General features: G+C 38.7%; 2 protein-coding genes across 3 annotated transcripts; one reads left to right on the top strand and one right to left on the bottom strand.

The window, feature by feature from the left end:
- The first annotated feature begins 884 nt into the window (after positions 1 to 884).
- Positions 885 to 7,605, top strand: anxa3b (annexin A3b). Its single transcript, XM_063478737.1, has 14 exons — positions 885 to 978; positions 1,333 to 1,372; positions 1,460 to 1,507; positions 1,601 to 1,688; positions 2,508 to 2,602; positions 2,727 to 2,840; positions 3,857 to 3,947; positions 4,073 to 4,152; positions 4,557 to 4,613; positions 4,973 to 5,066; positions 5,892 to 5,987; positions 6,088 to 6,146; positions 6,924 to 7,046; positions 7,187 to 7,605. Exons 2-14 carry the CDS (start codon positions 1,361 to 1,363, stop codon positions 7,244 to 7,246), a joined length of 1,017 nt encoding a protein of 338 aa, XP_063334807.1. The 5' UTR covers positions 885 to 978; positions 1,333 to 1,360; the 3' UTR covers positions 7,247 to 7,605.
- Positions 7,606 to 7,616: 11 nt separating this feature from the next.
- Positions 7,617 to 17,937, bottom strand: rcl1 (RNA terminal phosphate cyclase-like 1). Of its 2 annotated transcripts, none has more exons than XM_063478736.1 (9): positions 17,829 to 17,937; positions 16,531 to 16,602; positions 15,653 to 15,828; positions 14,896 to 14,970; positions 14,657 to 14,781; positions 14,021 to 14,146; positions 13,752 to 13,908; positions 8,773 to 8,876; positions 7,617 to 7,786 (listed from the first exon to the last, which is right to left on the bottom strand). In XM_063478736.1, the coding sequence occupies exons 3-9, from the start codon at positions 15,725 to 15,727 to the stop codon at positions 7,633 to 7,635; spliced, it is 816 nt and encodes a 271-aa protein (XP_063334806.1). In that variant the 5' UTR covers positions 15,728 to 15,828; positions 16,531 to 16,602; positions 17,829 to 17,937; the 3' UTR covers positions 7,617 to 7,632. The 2 variants fall into 2 exon arrangements, with proteins under 2 accessions (XP_063334806.1, XP_063334805.1); XM_063478735.1 differs by lacking the exon at positions 17,829 to 17,937 and adding an exon at positions 16,972 to 17,278.
- Positions 17,938 to 18,046: the final 109 nt, after the last annotated feature.

An 18,046-nucleotide genomic window follows, 5' to 3' on the forward strand; every position in this document is an offset into this window, starting at 1 on the left:
TAGCAGCCCCGTTTTCATAGTGGCACACTCTCCTGACAACTGTGGATGCACAAGCCCGCTGGGTGCGCCTCAGGAGGCAGGGCATCTTTGAATTTGGGCTAGACTGAACTAAGCCCACGTGCTCCTCTCTGTTTTGCTTAATAATAAAATATATGGTTTCGCGTGCCTCATATTTACTAGGTAAATACATTTGCGTGCATAATTTAATCTTAGCTGTGCTGAAAGAATATTGCGAGGAAGGATGTAGGCTAGATAAACAACTGTGATCTCATTAGGCTGCTTAGGAAATTATGCGATAAGGCCAAAGCAAATATTCATCCTGTTACATTTCCTTCCTCCTTCTCTCTGACTCATGTTTTTACCCTGCCATGGACTTTAGACCTACTAAAAAGTTTGTTAGATTGGATTCAAAAATGTAACTAAATATATTTACTCAAATGGACATCACTTTAGAAGTCGTACTTGATATTTTCTCACTGTTTTACCTCTACTATCCCCCCTATTTGATCAGTTTATTTGCTTTGGGCTTAACGAGTACACAGACCTAATCAACACATACTTGTTAGAAAACGTAATGACATATATTTTAATCATACTTATGGGAAATTTACATAGATATAAAATCAAAGAGAGGGTTTGCAAATTACTGCCTATAGATAATAGGTATACACCTATTACTACTACCATCGAAGTAAAAGCTCTATGTGGGTACTAAATGGAATCCAAAATATTTCAGAAATGCAGTTAGTTCGGCTGTTGCGCAAAGACAGCCTGTCGTAATCTCTCTTGCTTTATTTCTATGGTAACCTACTGTACTCTTACTCTGCAGGAGTGAGGAGTTCATGAGAGACGTACTCTGTGATTCACTGTACTCCAGCCCACAGTGGGCGTTGCTTATCAACCCCTTTGAAAGGTGTGGCGACTTTTTACGCGTTTGTGAAATTCGTTCTCAGACTTCAATCTTCTCCTTGTTTCTTGGTAAGACGAAAAAGAACACATTTTTAAAACTTTTATCAGCTTCGTGTATGTGCTTGTTTTTGTTTTTATTAAAGGAAATTTGCTCTTTAGATATGCCTCGTCTACATTCGGATCTTACTTGTTTGCTTTTCTGTAGTTCCTTTTGCGCACATGTTCTCTCGACTTTAGTTAGTTTTGTATTATTGTACCCTGTACCCTACAGATTTGTTTGTGATGCCACATCAATGCCCATAAAAGCGCTGGAATGGCGATCTGCAGCTAGAAAAAAATCCATTAAAGCATGAGTCAGCTCTTAAGATGCTACATTACAACACAATTAAGGTGCTAATAGTGTATTTTCTTTCTTCTCTGTAGTGTAAAACGCCTTCCTTAAACCACCAAAATGTCTGTTTGGGTAAGTACTTCTACATAGATGTCTGTTTGTATCCGTGTAGGCTCAAAATATGAGAAAATGAAGGTGGTCACCCTCTCTGTGTTTCAGGATGACTTGGACCTGCTCTTAGACAACCCCTCTTCACTGACTGTGACAGTAAGTACAACCTGCTCTTCTTTTATAGCATGATACATGGTACAGTTTTTACCTGTGGATTAGTTTTCATTGGCATGCATCTGTGTCTATCAGTCCAGTGCAAGAGGAACTGTGAAGGACAAGGCAAATTTCAAAGTGGATGAAGATGTGTCTGCTCTCAGGAAGGCCATAGAGGGCCTTGGTAAGCTAATGGTTTACCATCATTGATATATTTTTGTAGATGCTCTACTATATCTGACTGATATGTAAAGCACTTCGGCAAATGTGCTCATGTGCCTTTTTATTGCAGTATAAAAAGGTATAAAGGTATAAAGCAAGGTGAACTCATTCACACATACACTCGGGTACTTTATTAATCTAAAAGAAAAGTTGCCATACATTCAAGTTCAAAATAGAGTGGATGAACTATAAGGGAAATCTTTATCTGTTATCCAGTTCAAATAGCAGCAAGAGTGCTAAGGGAGGTTTACAGGATGGTAGTGAGACCTGCTATGTTGTATGGTTTGGAGACAGAGGCACTGTCCAAAAGACAGGAGGCTGAGCTGGAAGTGTCAGAGCTGAAAATGTTCAGATTTTCTTGGGAGTGACCAGGATGAACTCTCTTAAGAAAATAGAAATGATTACAACAGACGGACAGCTCAGTTTGAGACGTTTGGAGACAAAGTTAGAGAGGCAAGGCCGAGATGGTTTGGACATGTGCAGAGGATGCTGAAGATGGAGCTCCCAGCAAGGAGGCAAAGAGGAAGGTTCATAGATGAATTGAAGGAGGACATACAGAGAGTTGGTGTGAGAGAGGAGGATGCTAGTGACATGGTGACACGGAAGCAGATGATCTGCTTTGTGAGCAGCTGAAAGAAGGAGATCCAGTTCAGTTCACCCTCACCATACAATAGGAGGTTGATAATAGACATGAAGTAAAATGACAACTTTGATGAAAGTTCTACACTTTTTTAATAAATTGAAAGAATTAAAAGTTTGCTTGCTGTTGTTTTCTTCAAAGGTACAACAGAAAAGACTCTGATTGATGTGTTGACTCAAAGAAGCAATGCTCAGCGTCAGCTCATCGCCAAGGCTTATGAGAAAGCCACAGGAAGGGTATATAAATACACTTGCCTGTTTAATTTTGAAGCTTTTTCTTTCTTTGATGTTGACACATACAAAGGCCAAAGTGAGTTTCTCATTATTGGAGCAGGACTTGATTTTTTTTCCTCCCAATTAGACATTAATAGATGACCTGAAGGGTGACACTCGTGGAGACTTTGAAGACGTGTTAGTAGCCTTGGTAACGCCTCCTGCTCTCTATGACTGCCATGTAGTCATCAAAGCTATGAAGGTAAGACTTTGCTAAACTAAGATAATTTGAATCATGTTTTTAAAAACAATTTTCTAAAAGGTGACTTACTCAGTGATTGAAGAAATAAAAGTTACAAAAATAATTTCTAAATTTGACGTGCACTATAATTTGTTCACTAAAGATTTGTTTGGATTGAGTATAATGTTAAACTTGATGTTAAATGTAAAGAATATTAAAGAAAGAAGATCTATTGGAGATTACAGCCCGGTTTTAATTAGTGGAGAAAAGGCTGAACAAGTGACAACTTTTAAGGGGTTCACTTTGATTGTCAGTTACAGTGGCTTCATCATGTGGAGCATGTGTGTGCACAAATTAGTCAGTGCTTTAAGAAGGCTTAGTGTCCATGGAGTGGATAAATATTGTGTTGCTCTTCCATAGGGCAACTATTGAATCTAATATCCGTTATGGTATTACTGGTTTGGCAATCTTTCAGTCGAGCTCAGATCCCAAATTCAACATTTGATTTAAAGGGCTGATAACTGGGATGCTCTCTTCATCTACCCTCCTGAAGATATTTGAAGAGTCGGTGTAAAACAGTGTCTGAAAATTAAGGGAAAAATTACATCCTTTATAATGAGGATGACTAGATGCCCTCAGGAAAAAGGTTCAGGGTACCAATCTGTAAGTTTAAAAGGTTTAAATTTTCTCTAGTGCCATTATCAGTCAAATTATTGTTTGGTAGTAGGTGAAATTGTAAATGAGTGTTTGGTGTTTATTTGTGTGTGTGTGTGTGTGTGTGTGTGTGTGTTATCCTACATGATGTGTTCCACTCGCTTGTCCAAGGAAATTTCTTCTAAGTAGACAATAAATGCTAATCTAATCTAATTTTGCTATACTTATGGTTTGGACTTTAAACAACAGTTCACTATGATATTTTTTATTTATACAGCACATGTCAACATCGGGTTGATAAGAGCCTGACCTTCAGATGTATTAAACTGTATTGTTTTGACATTATCATTTATTTATTCATTTGCATATCCTTGTGCATACAGGGCGCAGGGACCAGAGAAAGTACTCTGACAGAAATATTTGCTTCGAGATCCAACAAGCAGATCCGAGAACTGTCTGAAGCATACCTAGCAAGTAGGACATTTTAACACAGTATTTCAAATATATCTGATGAAACTGAAACCATAAATGAGTTGGCAGCTGTTTGTGATGTACTATGTTTTTGTGAAATTTTCATGTATTCCGCTGTCTCATTGGAGAAACGGGAAGATCGATGATTCACGACCTGCAGTCGGAGGTATCTGGAGATTATGGAAAAGCACTGCTGATCTTGGCTGAGGTATAGCACATGAAATTACAGCAGATGACATAACATTTCCGACAAATAAGAACCACACCCACATTGAAATTTACTGCAGTCAGCAGGTGTGTAGTGAGCGTTTATGTTTTAGAAATGTACTCTTAAAGCACCTTGATTTCTTCATATCTAAATACTGATTGTAGGAAAAAATGCAGGAAATAAAAATAATGTCCTGTGTGAGCTAAATGAATTGCATCATTGTAAATCATTTCAAGAGCAAAATTGTTGAGAATAGCAGAAGACGACGTGTAACGCTTTGATGAGGTCTCGATTAATAAGTTACATTGTTTATTTAGAATATTGAATTGTGAGAATATCATTATAGCCTATTTCAGTTTCTTTTTTTTTTTCTCTTCGACTCACAAACCCTTCCTCCCTCACAGGGGAAGAGAGATGAGACCACCAACGTGGATGCTGCCAAAGCAAAAGCTGATGCTAAGGTACACTTTTTTACGTTTTGTTCAGTTGTGTATAAACCCTTGCTTTTCAAACTGAGGTAAGTTTTGTGTTACTGCAGTACAAACATTTTATATAGCAGCTTTTTCTTTCATGTTTTTAGGTTAATTCATTCAGAGTTTGGTGGCATCACTCATCTTAGCTAACGCACGTTGCTATGTGATGCAAGTTTCAACCTGCACCTATGTTGAAAGCATGTTGAAATTTTCTCATGTTGGATTCAGTTAATCTAGTATGCTTGCGTTGAACTTTGACTCTGTGTGTTTGTGTCTTTCTTTTTTACTTTTTCTTTTTTAGTTTAGTCCAACAATATTATACTCATACTTTTTCTGAATCCATGCAGGCCTTGTATGAAGCAGGAGAGAAGAAGTGGGGAACTGATGAGGGGAAGTTTATTGACATCCTGTGCCACAGAAGTGTTCCCCAGCTCAGGCAAAGTGGGTTGATCTCTGACCTATCATTCATCCTGTGGATAAATAGCACCTTAGAAATAGTTCTAAGAGTTTACAGCCATGCTTGCAACTCAGTAAGGCTGTTTATCAAGAGCAACATGCTAACATGCTGACCTTGACAGTGCAAGTATGCCATTTATAACTAAGAAAGCTAAGGCTGATGGAAGCGTATTTGATTAGTAGAGTTTTAGTCAAATGCCATGGTGACACTAAAAGGCATTTTATCAGGATTTATTCTCACTGACACCTGATCAAAAACATTATAGATAGACTCCATTAGTTGAGGCAGTATCTATCTGATAGAGTTCAAGACACAAAAACCCAAAGATGCAATCTCATGATGGTGCAATAAGCAAAGTCATTCATCTTCTGTGGGCTCTTGAAGTGAACTTATAATGCTTTTTTAAAATTTTCTGCTTTTGGGCGCTCTAATTGGTTTGTTTCAGACACTTTTTTCTAACTCTTGGCTTTGTATTATGCTAGTGAGAGGGGATATTCTTATTCATTCAGGGCCATCTAAGGTACACACCTCTTGCTGTCACCACAGCAGATCCAGCCAGTTTAAACTTTCTATTAACATGGCACTGTTGGTCAGAAGAAAGCTGGCTTAAAGAAATTGCTTTTTTCAGACAGGCAATGAACCGAGGAGCTCCACAAAAGCTCGTTTTAAACTGAATCACGAAAATGGGCTGTGATGAACCTACCAGCAGATACACGTCCCACTGAGAACCGCTACCAAATTGGCAAAAATAAAAGTATATTACAAGTTCAATATGAGAAAAATAATCTCAATTCAATGTATTTTGGCAGCTCTGATTGAGTACAAGAATATTAGCAAGAAGACTCTGCAGGAGAGCATTAAGAGCGAGATGTCTGGAAACCTGGAGAAACTACTTGTGGCTGTTGGTGAGCAAAATATTACATCACTGCCTTGTTGTTATCAATGTCTTCCTCGTCTGAGCATTTAAGTTCATTTAAAATGAATATATTAACTCATTTCTTTTAGTTAAGTGTGTGCAGAACGTCCCAGCATACCTCGCTGAGAGGCTTTTCAAGAGCATGAAGGTGAGTTGTGCAACTGGTCAGTTTTTCCATCAGTGTCATGAAGGCCTTTCTAAACCTCTATGCACACCAGAAATGTCTGCCCAGCAAAATTCACATTCTGTATGGTTGCATCATACCCTTTCAGTCACAGCAGACTGTATTGGTCACCAGTGATGTGGAAAGGAATGCTGACCACATTTTACTGTTAGTGATTTGACCAGCACAGGCTGAAATGTGTCAACAGTCTGAATAAGAAAGCGTAGGCTAACTTTTGACAGTAGTATTGCAAAATAAATAACAAACAAAAAACCCCCCGCCATCTTCACATGTGTAAAAGGCCTGCGAGCCAAATGTGGCCCTTTGCAGATTTGAATCGGGCCTGCATATAAATGTCTATAAATTATGGGAAAATCTGGTCATAACTATCTGCATAGCATGTCTGTCTGTGCACACGGCAAACCAAACGCACTAGTGCAGCATCACTGCATATGCAACGTAAAACCAGAAGTCTGCATAGTAACAAACTACATCATTGAGTCCATGCCCGTGTCAGACAGAAATATGAACAAATTTTAACTTTCATTTTTATTAGAATTTATTTTAATTAAATATGCCATTCTGTCAGAAGTTGTAAAACAGGTTCTTACCTGTAAGGTAGCCTGCATTGTATCTTGTTGAGACCATTTTTCTATGTGGAACAATATGAAAATAACGCATGCCATACCATGTCTAGCCAGAGTTTGAAGCCCCTGGCTTAAAGGACGAATGTCTTTGTTTTCCAAATTATACTTTGTCCAGGGTGCAGGGACCACCGAGTCCACTCTGACCAGGATATTTGTCAGTCGCTCAGAGATCGATTTGATAGACATCAAAGTAGAGTACAAGAAGCTGTTTGGATGTTCCCTCTACAGTCAGCTAGAGGTCAGTATAAATAGAAGTTATGTTATGAATTTATAACATTAGATTCCACATAAACATGTTTAAATGTTAACTTTTGTTTATTGTGGTGTGTGTCACAAACACCCAATTCCTTTTGTTTCTCTCTCCCCATCCTTGTGTAGTCTGAAGTGTCCGGTGATTATGGAAAAACACTCAAGTGTCTGTGTGGCCAAGGCGAATAACTCGTACCAGCTCCTTTGTTGGGTCGTTCAGCTTTACATCACAGCAGATATGATGACCTGTTCCTGACACAGCGACCAGCTACTTATCTCAAGAATAACTTCATACTGATATAATTGATTGAACTAGTTAGGAAATGTAACTAATTTTCATGAATTTATTAAAGGTTAGTGTGAGAATGTTGTTTTTTGTTTTTTTTTTTGAGACTGGATGATTTACTTTGTTGGTTTTTTTTTGGTTTTTTAAACTGTTATTAATGGATCAATAATAGCGCTTAAATGTCTGACTGATATCTGTTAACTTCACTTTTCTTTTATACACACAAATAACTGTCATAACTTTTGCATTTAATAAAAACAAAAGATGAGAACATTTATGAAAAAATTATTTATTTCAACGTTTTGCTAATGTTGCTATATCCAACGCCTACACAGGTCATCAGGACCTTGTCGCCCCCTTTCCGTTCGTCTTCTAAAGGCTTCTGGACCTCAATCTTGAACATAATCTGGAAGAAATCTCTGATGTGTCGGAGGAATTCAATCCTGTATAGACAGAGAAAGGAGAGAGTTTCATGTTAATAAAGATCATTAGCCCCCACATTTCTCATACATACCAAGTTTTTTAAAGCTAAAAACAGGTGTATGTTTTGTTTTTAAAACTGTAAACCTTGACAGAAATTATCCAAAACTGATGTAGTATTACCTGAATAACAGGAAGAGTGTATTGTGATGGCACTGCCAATCTTCAGTTATCATAGTACTGTACTTGAGAGGGACACAGCACCGGTACCATGATAACTGAAAATGGACAGTTCATAGTTCGCTCCTCATTCAAGAAGACGGACATCTGGAACAAGGTTAGTGCTCAGCTGTTTTTATACTGCTGTACTTTTATTTATTTTATTTGGGTTATTTGCAAGTAATCAAACACACACAAATTATGCATTTAAAATGCAGCACACCCAAATAGGTTAGAAGTAGAAGCAGGGTAACAGAAACAAGACTTATTAGACTTTATAATAATTTAATAAATACTGTGAAATATTTTATAAACTACAAAAATGTAGTTTATCAAAAGTTTACATTATCTTAGGTGCCGCCCATTATGAGCCTAATAAAAAAAATCCCTGCAAAGCCATGTGAATCTGAACAGTTTGATCTGATCGCATATGTTACTCAAAGTAATCAAATTAAAATTGGACACTGAGTAAACAAACCCTTGTGGTTGGATGCCACCATCAGAGTGCTCTTACCAGAAACCCTGAATCTTTAGTGGAGTGGGTTAAAGTTCAGTGGAAATAGATTCATTTTGTGTTCATTTAAGAAATGCAGACTTTTTTCCCCTCCTCTCTGACGATCCAGCTGTACAGAGTATTATTCAGCTTCTTATTTTGGTATTTGATGCACTCGATGTGAACTTTGGGATACTGTCATCTGCCAAAAGAGGACTAGTAGAAGAATAACTAAATGTGGGATTGAGTGGGTTCCTCATTTGCCATCTGTACATTTAACTTTTGAATGGGTCTTACGTGTATGGGGAGAGGGGTCCCAGGAGAACCTTCGACACGTCCTGTTGGCCAAGGGTCATCAAGAGTAGCGCCAAGCTCTGATTGGATGAATCCACGCAGCCACCCTAAAACAGAGGGAGACAGGAGGGCGGGGGTTGTGTGTCAGCAACTAAAAACAACACTGAAATGCGTCGGGGAGGTGGAAATGTTTAGAGAAATCAACTTCTTGACAGTGGGATTGTAGAGTGAAAGCTGGGTAGATTTGTTTGACCAACTTTTCATTAAAAAAAAAAAAAACAACGAAACTTTTTTCCTATTAAATATAATTAAGCAGTCTTGAAACAGTTTGGCAAGTTGTCACTAAAGTGTTTTTTCTTCTTTCTTGCTCACATAATGTATTATAGTCGACTTTCCAGTCATCTTCCTACCATTTTCCCAAATGACACTAACACTCCCAATTCCATCTACATGTTAAATATTTAGACAGATGATGCACTCTCAATATCCAAGAGAGCACATGCCATTGCTCTAACAGAGCTCAGTGTGTGATTTCCCACTGTGTGCAGTGCACAACTGGACACACCCAAGAACATTTTATAGTCTGACATTTAAAATAGTTGTCCACTGGTAGTTTTAGTCATTTCTTGACATGCAGCATTAACCGTTCTCACAATGTACTTGTGTAGCTCAGTCATGCCCAATTATGGCATCATGACAGCTCGTCAGCAGAATTTTGATTCAATTACGTAATCATATCATGGAAACCATGGTGACGTTTTCATCATTTATTAGGTGAAACACATTACAACAATGACTTGTTGTTAGAGGTTTACCGTTGTTAGTCTATGTAACATTTATCCCTGTCCTGTCCACTCTGATACTGCATCTCCTCTTATCCACTCTGACAAGCTATTTTACACTTTACTCTTCTCAGAGCTGCTCTGGACCAAACAGGAAAAGAAACCTAAAACTGTTTCTGAACAAACTAAGAAACATGACACAACAGCACCATTTCTAACCACCAGTTTCAGGCCCTGCCTTCCAGAGACCGTCTCCAGAGGCCATCAGCCAACCACAAGGCCTAATGGAAAAGTCCCTTAATTCCTTTGAATGAAAGTTAATCCCTTTCCCAGCCGCTCAAAAACAGACAGTAAAGCAAATAATTGAGGGTTAACTTCTAAGCATCCACAGATATATTTGACCTGAACCTGTAGATCTATATAACACATATTGATTTAAATTCACTAGAAATGATAGATTAGGTAATATAGAAATATATCATTTTTTTCACAAGTTGCCCAACAGGTGAGGAACATAGTGTTTCCTAAGCAAGCTTATGAATTCATTAACATTAAATGAAAAATAATGGACGCTTTCTCCACAAACCTGTTCCATGATCACCAATACAGTTAATCTCTTTTGTAACTCTTTTTTGGAAAACAATGCAAATAGCAAACACAAGTGTGGTGCATTCTGCAAAGTATTATACAAAAATTAATTCCATGATGAAAAAAAAAAAAAAAGAAGTAAAAATTGAAAGAGTGCACCACTTACGTCAGCTCCTGTGTTGATGCTGCTTTAAAAAACAAAATGTCCATGGAGTAACTGGTTTACAACTAGAAGACTGTACTGATTAACCATAAAACAAACAGAGCCAAACATACAGGGCACCTGCGCCCTTTGATGTGAACTGGGCAAATTTCTCTTTCCTCAGATTTCAAAAACAAAGTATTCCAGCCCCCCAAAATAAAATTAAATCCTTTTAACTCCAGAGTTTTCTTTTTGCTTCTCAGCTCTAGCAATCACTCTGTCCTCCTGCTACAGTTCGGTATAACACATAGCAGTTATTCAAATGATCTACCTGTTCTTCCAGCAGCGACTAAAGCTTTTAAAAAGCCAAGCAACTTAAAGTAGAAGGCCCCTGTTAACCCACCACCCTCCAAGAAGGCTAACGAGAGATATTAGCTCTGCACTCTGTTGCCTGGAATTAAGAGGATGTAGCCAACAATATTCCCCTTTCAGAGATAATCAGCACTACCCTGATCAGCTAACTTGACTCACATGGCTCCTATGAGAGGCTGGGAGAGGCAGAACCATGTGGAGGCAAACATGATTCACAGACTCTCATTGTACGTATTCTGATGAAATGGCTTTTTCCTCTGTGTGGCTATGCGACGTGACGGTTTACACACAGCAAACCTTTCACGACCTTTCAACACACACAGAGATAACTAAATGATTAAAAGTCTCATTTTTTGGTTTTATGTGGTCACAACCATCAGGAATTTCTAATCGATTAAATCGGTTTGAACACAGCCTATTCAGCTGACACGTTACCCAATCGGCTCGTGTATTCGAACAAATAAACAATTTATGAACGCAGATCCTGTCATTGGACATGAGCTGTAAGTTTGAATGAAACTGGTGCAATATGTAAATGTACAATTATAAAAAATGCTGATACCTTCCCCAAAGAATCTGCCTCTCTTCACAGGAAGGTTTTTGCTTGTTTGTCAAATGTGTGACCCACTGCACTCTGGAGCCACAAATATTTATATACTCCGTTGTAATAATGGCCTATTGGACCCCATACTTCACAATTTTTTTTTCTTGTTAATACAGTTTAAGATTGAAGAAATGACTGATTATACAGCATTACATTACACTTTTTACATATCGAGGTAGGTAATTACTTGATATTAAGACAGAACCCTTTGAGGCTACTGTAGATCTGAATGTACAAACTTAATTTTGTCATTTTCTTGTTCTTCGGTCTAGTTTAACTTAAAAATCTAATTTGATTTCATGTCAGATGTCTCAAATGTTTTTCCTCAGTTGACACAGGCTGACTTCTCCACAAAAAACACACCATGAAGGCTTTCATGATTACTTTAAAAAAAACAAAAACATGATGTCCTAATTAAAAGTAGAAAACGCAATCAAGTGCTCTAAAATCTACCTAAACAAAAGCTGCTCTCTACATTGCAAGTCTGTCCACAAACAAGTTTCTTTCAGTTGAAATGCAGGCGAGGTTTATTACCAGGGAATGCGGGTAAACAAGTGCAATGTCATTGTCGCCTAATGTGTGCTGACAGTGTATCTCAGGTATTCCCCAAGAATTCAGGAGTTTTATTTCAGCAGCAGCAGCTTTTCCAACTTTGTTTCAAGTCCATATTTACTTTAAATGATAAGAGAGTCCCCAGCACAGTAAAAAAAAAAAAAAAAAACTAACAAAAAGTGGAATTATGAATGAGTTCAACTTTGTAAATATAATGCTGTAGTCTTCGCGATAGAAAATCTATATCGATAAACTCGGTGGCATGTGCTCCAAGACTGGCTTATATCTAAAAAGAATAGTGTTGGATTCACAACTGCAATAAATATATAAATATTCTACAACATTCACTATTCACGATGTCAAGCTTTATTGTGTGTACACAAAGACAAACTGGGATATGCACAAGAACGACGATGCATTCCAGCTAAGGTCAATTTCTAGGAACAGCTGTGCACACAAGTGTACACACGCACACAGTGCGCGTGTGTGCTGCAACTTTCCTTCTGAGAGGAGTTTTTACAGACTTTACACTGCCTGGTGTGGACTGTTTGATGCAAAAATGTGCAAATCCAAATTACTCATGCTCTTTCTTCCATTTCATGTTGTCAACATCTTATGTTTCACTGTTAAAGCTCACATATGAGTGTCTCATAAAACTGTGACAGCTCACCACAAACAATGTTAAGAGTTGCTTGTGAGGGAGCAAATGGAAGCACATATATACAGCAGAGCCCTTATGGTAATGTTTTCAGTCGACTACTAGCAGACTTGATGAAGACGGGCAGAAATCTGCTTTTCCTGCTTGTGATATGCAAATAAAACAGGATAGGCTTGTTATTTTGAATGGCAGTTGCCTTTAGATCAACTAGTTGATTAAAGCGCTTTCAGTTACCTGCATTATTTAGCCTTTTTCAGACATTGCCAGATTTAACAGTCTGTTATGCTGACAGTATTCTGTCATTAGATGTCATGTCTATGTGTATTTTGCTTTGGCTTCCTGCAAACATGTCCACAGCGTTCATGTAACACATGTCGTAGCACAACATTATTTGTGCAATATTATGAATTGTGTGCGAGTTCCCTACCTTCACACAGGTGCCGAAGTCAGAGAAGACTTGCCATTACAGCTTAAGAAGCTCTAGTTAAGTATTCAACTGTAGCTTGTAACTGTGGAAGCTTTAAAGTCTGAGCTGAAGTTCAAAATGTAATCTGCTGTGACATCCTGATACAGATCATCTATACGACTGAAATATTTATCAGTGAGCAGTAAACTAGCAGCTGTTTTTTCAAGCACTTAAATGTGCATATCTCTCACTTTAAAAATGTGCAAGAAATAAATTGTCTAATGCTGCAGGTAATACAGCTAGAATTACCTGGAAGCAGCAAACCTACATCAGCTCCCCTTGAAGTCAAAAACTGCAATATTTACTTAAATCCAGTAAATATTCATATTTGTTAAATGCTCAAAAAAGATAATTTTTTATACTTTAGATGCACCCCCAGGATTGAAGCAGTGATGTTCAAGCTCTGTCCTGTTTGCACAAAGAAATCCTGTTGGCATATCTAACCATTTTTTCAGTCGCAGCTCAGATCCGTCCTTGTTTAATAATATCATTATTTTTTATTCACAGGTTTTACTTTATCAAATCAAATCAAATCACTTTTATTGTCACATCACATGTGCAGGTACACTGGTACAGTACATGTGAGTGAAATTCTTGTGTGCGAGCTTCACAAGCAACAGAGTTGTGCAAAATACAATAACGTAAAACAAGCAAAATATAAAACTGGCTAATCTAAAAAGTAATAAATATATGTACAATATGTAAAGGTATATACACACAATTTATACACACAATCTGGTGCATGCCTGTTATACCATTATGTACAGCCAGGCATCAAGAGCCTTTACACAGTATTAAATGTGCACGTGTGCATTTACCCGATATATCTCCTCCAAAAGCAGTTTTGCGCAATTTCTGCCAAGGTCTTCTGGCAGTATGGGGTCTCCCTGCCCCTGTGGCGTGGATGACATCTCTGCACTGAGGAAGCAGCCGTTGAGCGTCTCTGCTACCAGTGTCAGACCAAAGCCTGGAGACCTGGGGGGTTGCCAAGTACAATGATTTCGTCCGTTTCCACAAAAAAGGGTTGAGAATTAAAAACACATAGAAAACCCATGTAAAGCTTATAAATGTAAGCAAAGATACCCACTTGCCAGAGTTGGCTCCTTTCATGTGGTCAGTATAGATATAGATATCTGGAAGAAACTGGTTGAGGATGCCTCTGGCTGACTCCACAATCCTGTTGCCCATCTGAGGAGAAACTCGCACTGAATATCTGTGTTTGAAATGTAAAGGACACGCCATTCAAAAGTGTGTGTTTGTGTTCCCACTTTGTGATGCAGAAATTACATCAAAATCAAGAGGAAACTAGCTAGTATTTAGTAACAAGTGTAAAATCATGATGGCTTCCTGCAACTCATATTACCAGTTATGTGTAAACTTCACTTCATCAGCAACATTGTGCTCATTTATAACTAGATACTGAGCTAAAGTTTAAGCAAATGATTCATGAATTGATGCAACATAAGCTACTCTGGCCTTCTGTTTTTTCTTTCTTTTTTAATACTAATAACATATCAGTTGTGCCATGTTGATGTAATTGTAACTAGGCCGGACTTATTATTGTACAGAACTGATCTCTTTATTATTACAAAAAAATTATGACTCATCAAACTAAAATGAGCACATAAAAACTACCAGGGCTAAAATGTAAAGAGGTGTTTCTGTATTTCTATCACTTTCATTTTGCTTAAGGTGAAATAAAGTGCAAGTCTAAAAAGGATACGCCACTCCCCTGATCCTCTTGATCTTGCCAGGGTCAGTCAGTTGGACGGGCCTGATGGTTTTGCGTACAGGACATGTAAACACTACTTCTCCACCCCCACCAGGTGCCATTCCTCTCTTCACCACCTGAGGGGGTAACACAAGAGACAGATTAAGATATAAGATGACATGCATAGCTTCCTTATCTATCCCTGGGTTTGAATGCATCTCTACAAAAACAGAATACCATGAGGTCCTCACCTTGATGTCAAAGCCCTCTCCATCGATCCCAAACTTCTTCATCACTGGGAGGGCTGTGGACTTCAGCAGATCGACCTGGCAAGGAACAGTGAGACTGAATCCTGACGCACACCCTTGTGCCTGCAGAGAGTTGAAAACTACCTTCCAAAACCCTAGAATAAACCCAGTCTCATCACAGCAACAGACAGACGCTGTTCAGTTTCCATGACAACACCTCTCTCCAATGTCCTCAATTCATACTTCGCAAGGCTTCCTTTTTTGTATGATATGTTGACAATATCTAATTTGAAACAATGCACCTTGAAGAAAAGGGCTGAAGAGAACAATACAGAGACTGGCTTGTGTGCAAAGGATGTGGCAAAAAAGGGTGTTACAAGAGGGAAACCAGAGAGCAGATGCATGTTACACAACTGCCTCAAGTCAACACATGAGTGTCTAAATTATTACAAAAACATGAACCCCAGTGACACCAACTTCTGAAAATATGTGTAGACAAACTGTGCGCACACCAATTCATACGTGAAACACTGTTGATCTTAACTGACGCATAACGTGTTCATCTTCAAGTTTGCACTAGAGGGCAGTGTCTTTATGGAAATGTGAGGTGTGTACTTCAACACAAAACACGCAGTTCATTTCTTTGCAGATGCACGGCTCAGCTCCACCCAGTGCGATCATGAGGTGGATGAGTTGCAACTAAATCAGCAGAGAAAAATGCAGAACAAAAGTTGGAAGGTGAACATATTTATGAGCTTACCGTTGGGTCAGTGAGGTCATTGGTAACTCCCCTCAGAGTGGCCTTCAGAGGGGACTTCATGAAAGGACCCAGCATGAGGAGGGCCTCCAGATAGTACCCAATTGAGCGCTGCGGGTTACAGTCATGTTCTACAGTGCCTCCGTACAACAACCCAGGCTGGTAAACTAAAACGGTACCTAAGAAAGACAGTGAATGGCAATATTTGCTAAGGTACAAATTTATACAGCACATTTCATTACACATAAAGCTAATATACCTAACATAAACCTCCAGGTTTAAGTCTACAAAGTAACAAAAGTAGCAAAGAAAAAAAATACATCTTAACCTACACAGTCAAGCACACACAAATTATTAAGTGTAATCCATTTTACATCCAGATATATGCTGTATTAAAATCACATAAAAAATACTGTAGATATAAAACGAAAGCAATAAATACTTTATTTGGAAAAATACAGAACTACAACGGAATATGCATAAGATTTCCAATGAAGACATTTTATTAGTTAAAAATCAATAATAATTATGTGTCAATTTAAGACATTATTTAAACCTTGCTACAGGCCCACAATTTCACTATTGGAGCATCCTTACTGTTTAAAGCTTTAAATAATTTCTACCTTTGGATTGCGAGCTTAAAGAGAGGCATAAATGACAAATATTATGGGAGAAGATTATGTATATTAAATGCAAAAGTTCATCATGGAGTAAATCATAATAAAAAAAAAAATCTTAATTTTGATCATGCGTCAAAGTTGTCGATGAGTTGGTGAAATCTCCCCTCCGTTGCACCTTAACAGTAAACAGTCATTACTGTGCATAAAATACAGTCTGTGACAAAGGCAACACCGAAATCACACCCTCGCTGTAACACTCACCTGTTTGGTTAATCTCTATCGTGGAGCCATTGGTCAACTTGTCCAACAGTCTGATAAAATTGGCCTCAAAATCTGGAGAAGACAGAATTTATATGTAGAGACTGAAAAAAAAACGTCACCTGGTAATTTATTTTTTAATTTGTCTGGCACTCAAAAACAATCCACCCACAGTGTGAACTTTATTCTGACACACCAAGACACCTCAAACAACTCACAAAACTGCCAAATCACTGCTTCGACGCCCCTTGACACGCTTATCGAAGACACAACTTCATAAGGAAAATGTACGACCACACTCGTGTCACTATCAAACTACTGTCCCATCATTTTCCCTCCTCTGACGCCCAGCGACTGAACACACTCCCAACTGCGTAACAGCTAGCCAGTTAGCCAGGGAGCTAACTGCGACGCCACATGCGGAGCGAATATGGAAAAACTCACCCCTGAGTCCTGGCTCGTCATCTTTAGACCTGATGTTTTTTATCTTAACGCGCTTCCCACTGAGCGTGGACAAAACCAGACGCTGTCTGAGGAAATTGCAGCCTTCGTAGGTGAGTCCGTGGCTTGCCATGTTATTGTTGTTTGTGCTTGGCGTCAGTAAAATCCACGTGTGTTTGTCCAGGAAGACGTTAGTGGGAGGGGGAGATTACGGCAAGGCAGTAGGGTCAAAATACTGGTTTCTACGGCTGCGTTGCCACACTACTGTTACTAGATGGCACACTGTAACCATTCACGAACGCTACGTGGGCGTGGCTAAATGACGCACAAATTAAAGGCACAAATCTCATAAAAATGTAAACAAACAGCAAAAATACGAATTTCTGGTTTGGCCTACAGTCTTTCTTTAATAAACAGAAATTAAACAAAATTAAATTACAATAGCATTTTCGAAATTATTTTTCGTTAATAGACAACAAAGTAAGGAAAACAAAAATGTTTTCTAAACCATTACGGGTCGTACCATTTCTGCTAATATAATTCAATTATTTGAAAAGTCCCACGTTATTTTTTTTAAAGATTAGTGTGAGGAAGCAAACGAGTCGTCGTCCAACCTAGCGTGCCTGGGCTGCCAGCTAGCCAATCCGCTACACAAGGGATCGGCTCGTACAGGATTAAACACCGCCACCTTACCAGCAAGCTATTTATTCGACCAGTAGACCAATTATATAACGTGTTATACAATAAATACATGTCCGGCAAAGCGCAGTGTTTAAATGGGGGGGGTAAGTTTCTCAGCACGCAGGAGAAAGGAGTTCATTTTGCTCGGTGTGCGTCGTCTGAGGAGTGCATCATCTAACCTCCTCTCTCTGGCTGGCTGGCTGGCCCTGAGCCCGCTGATTGTAGTTCTCATCATCTTTCTCCTCCTCCTTCTCCTCCTCTTCCTCCACTTTGTGCAAGCGCTGCGCAACATAAAAGGTCCACCGAGAGTTCAAACTAGCTGCTTAAGACGCGCCCACTTCGTCTTGCGTTGTGCAGTTTTGCAAGGAGAGGAGAGAGTGGCTCTGCGCTTCATGAG

Source organism: Pelmatolapia mariae, linkage group LG7 (genome assembly GCF_036321145.2).
Source record: "Pelmatolapia mariae isolate MD_Pm_ZW linkage group LG7, Pm_UMD_F_2, whole genome shotgun sequence".
NCBI classification, from domain to species: domain Eukaryota; kingdom Metazoa; phylum Chordata; class Actinopteri; order Cichliformes; family Cichlidae; genus Pelmatolapia; species Pelmatolapia mariae.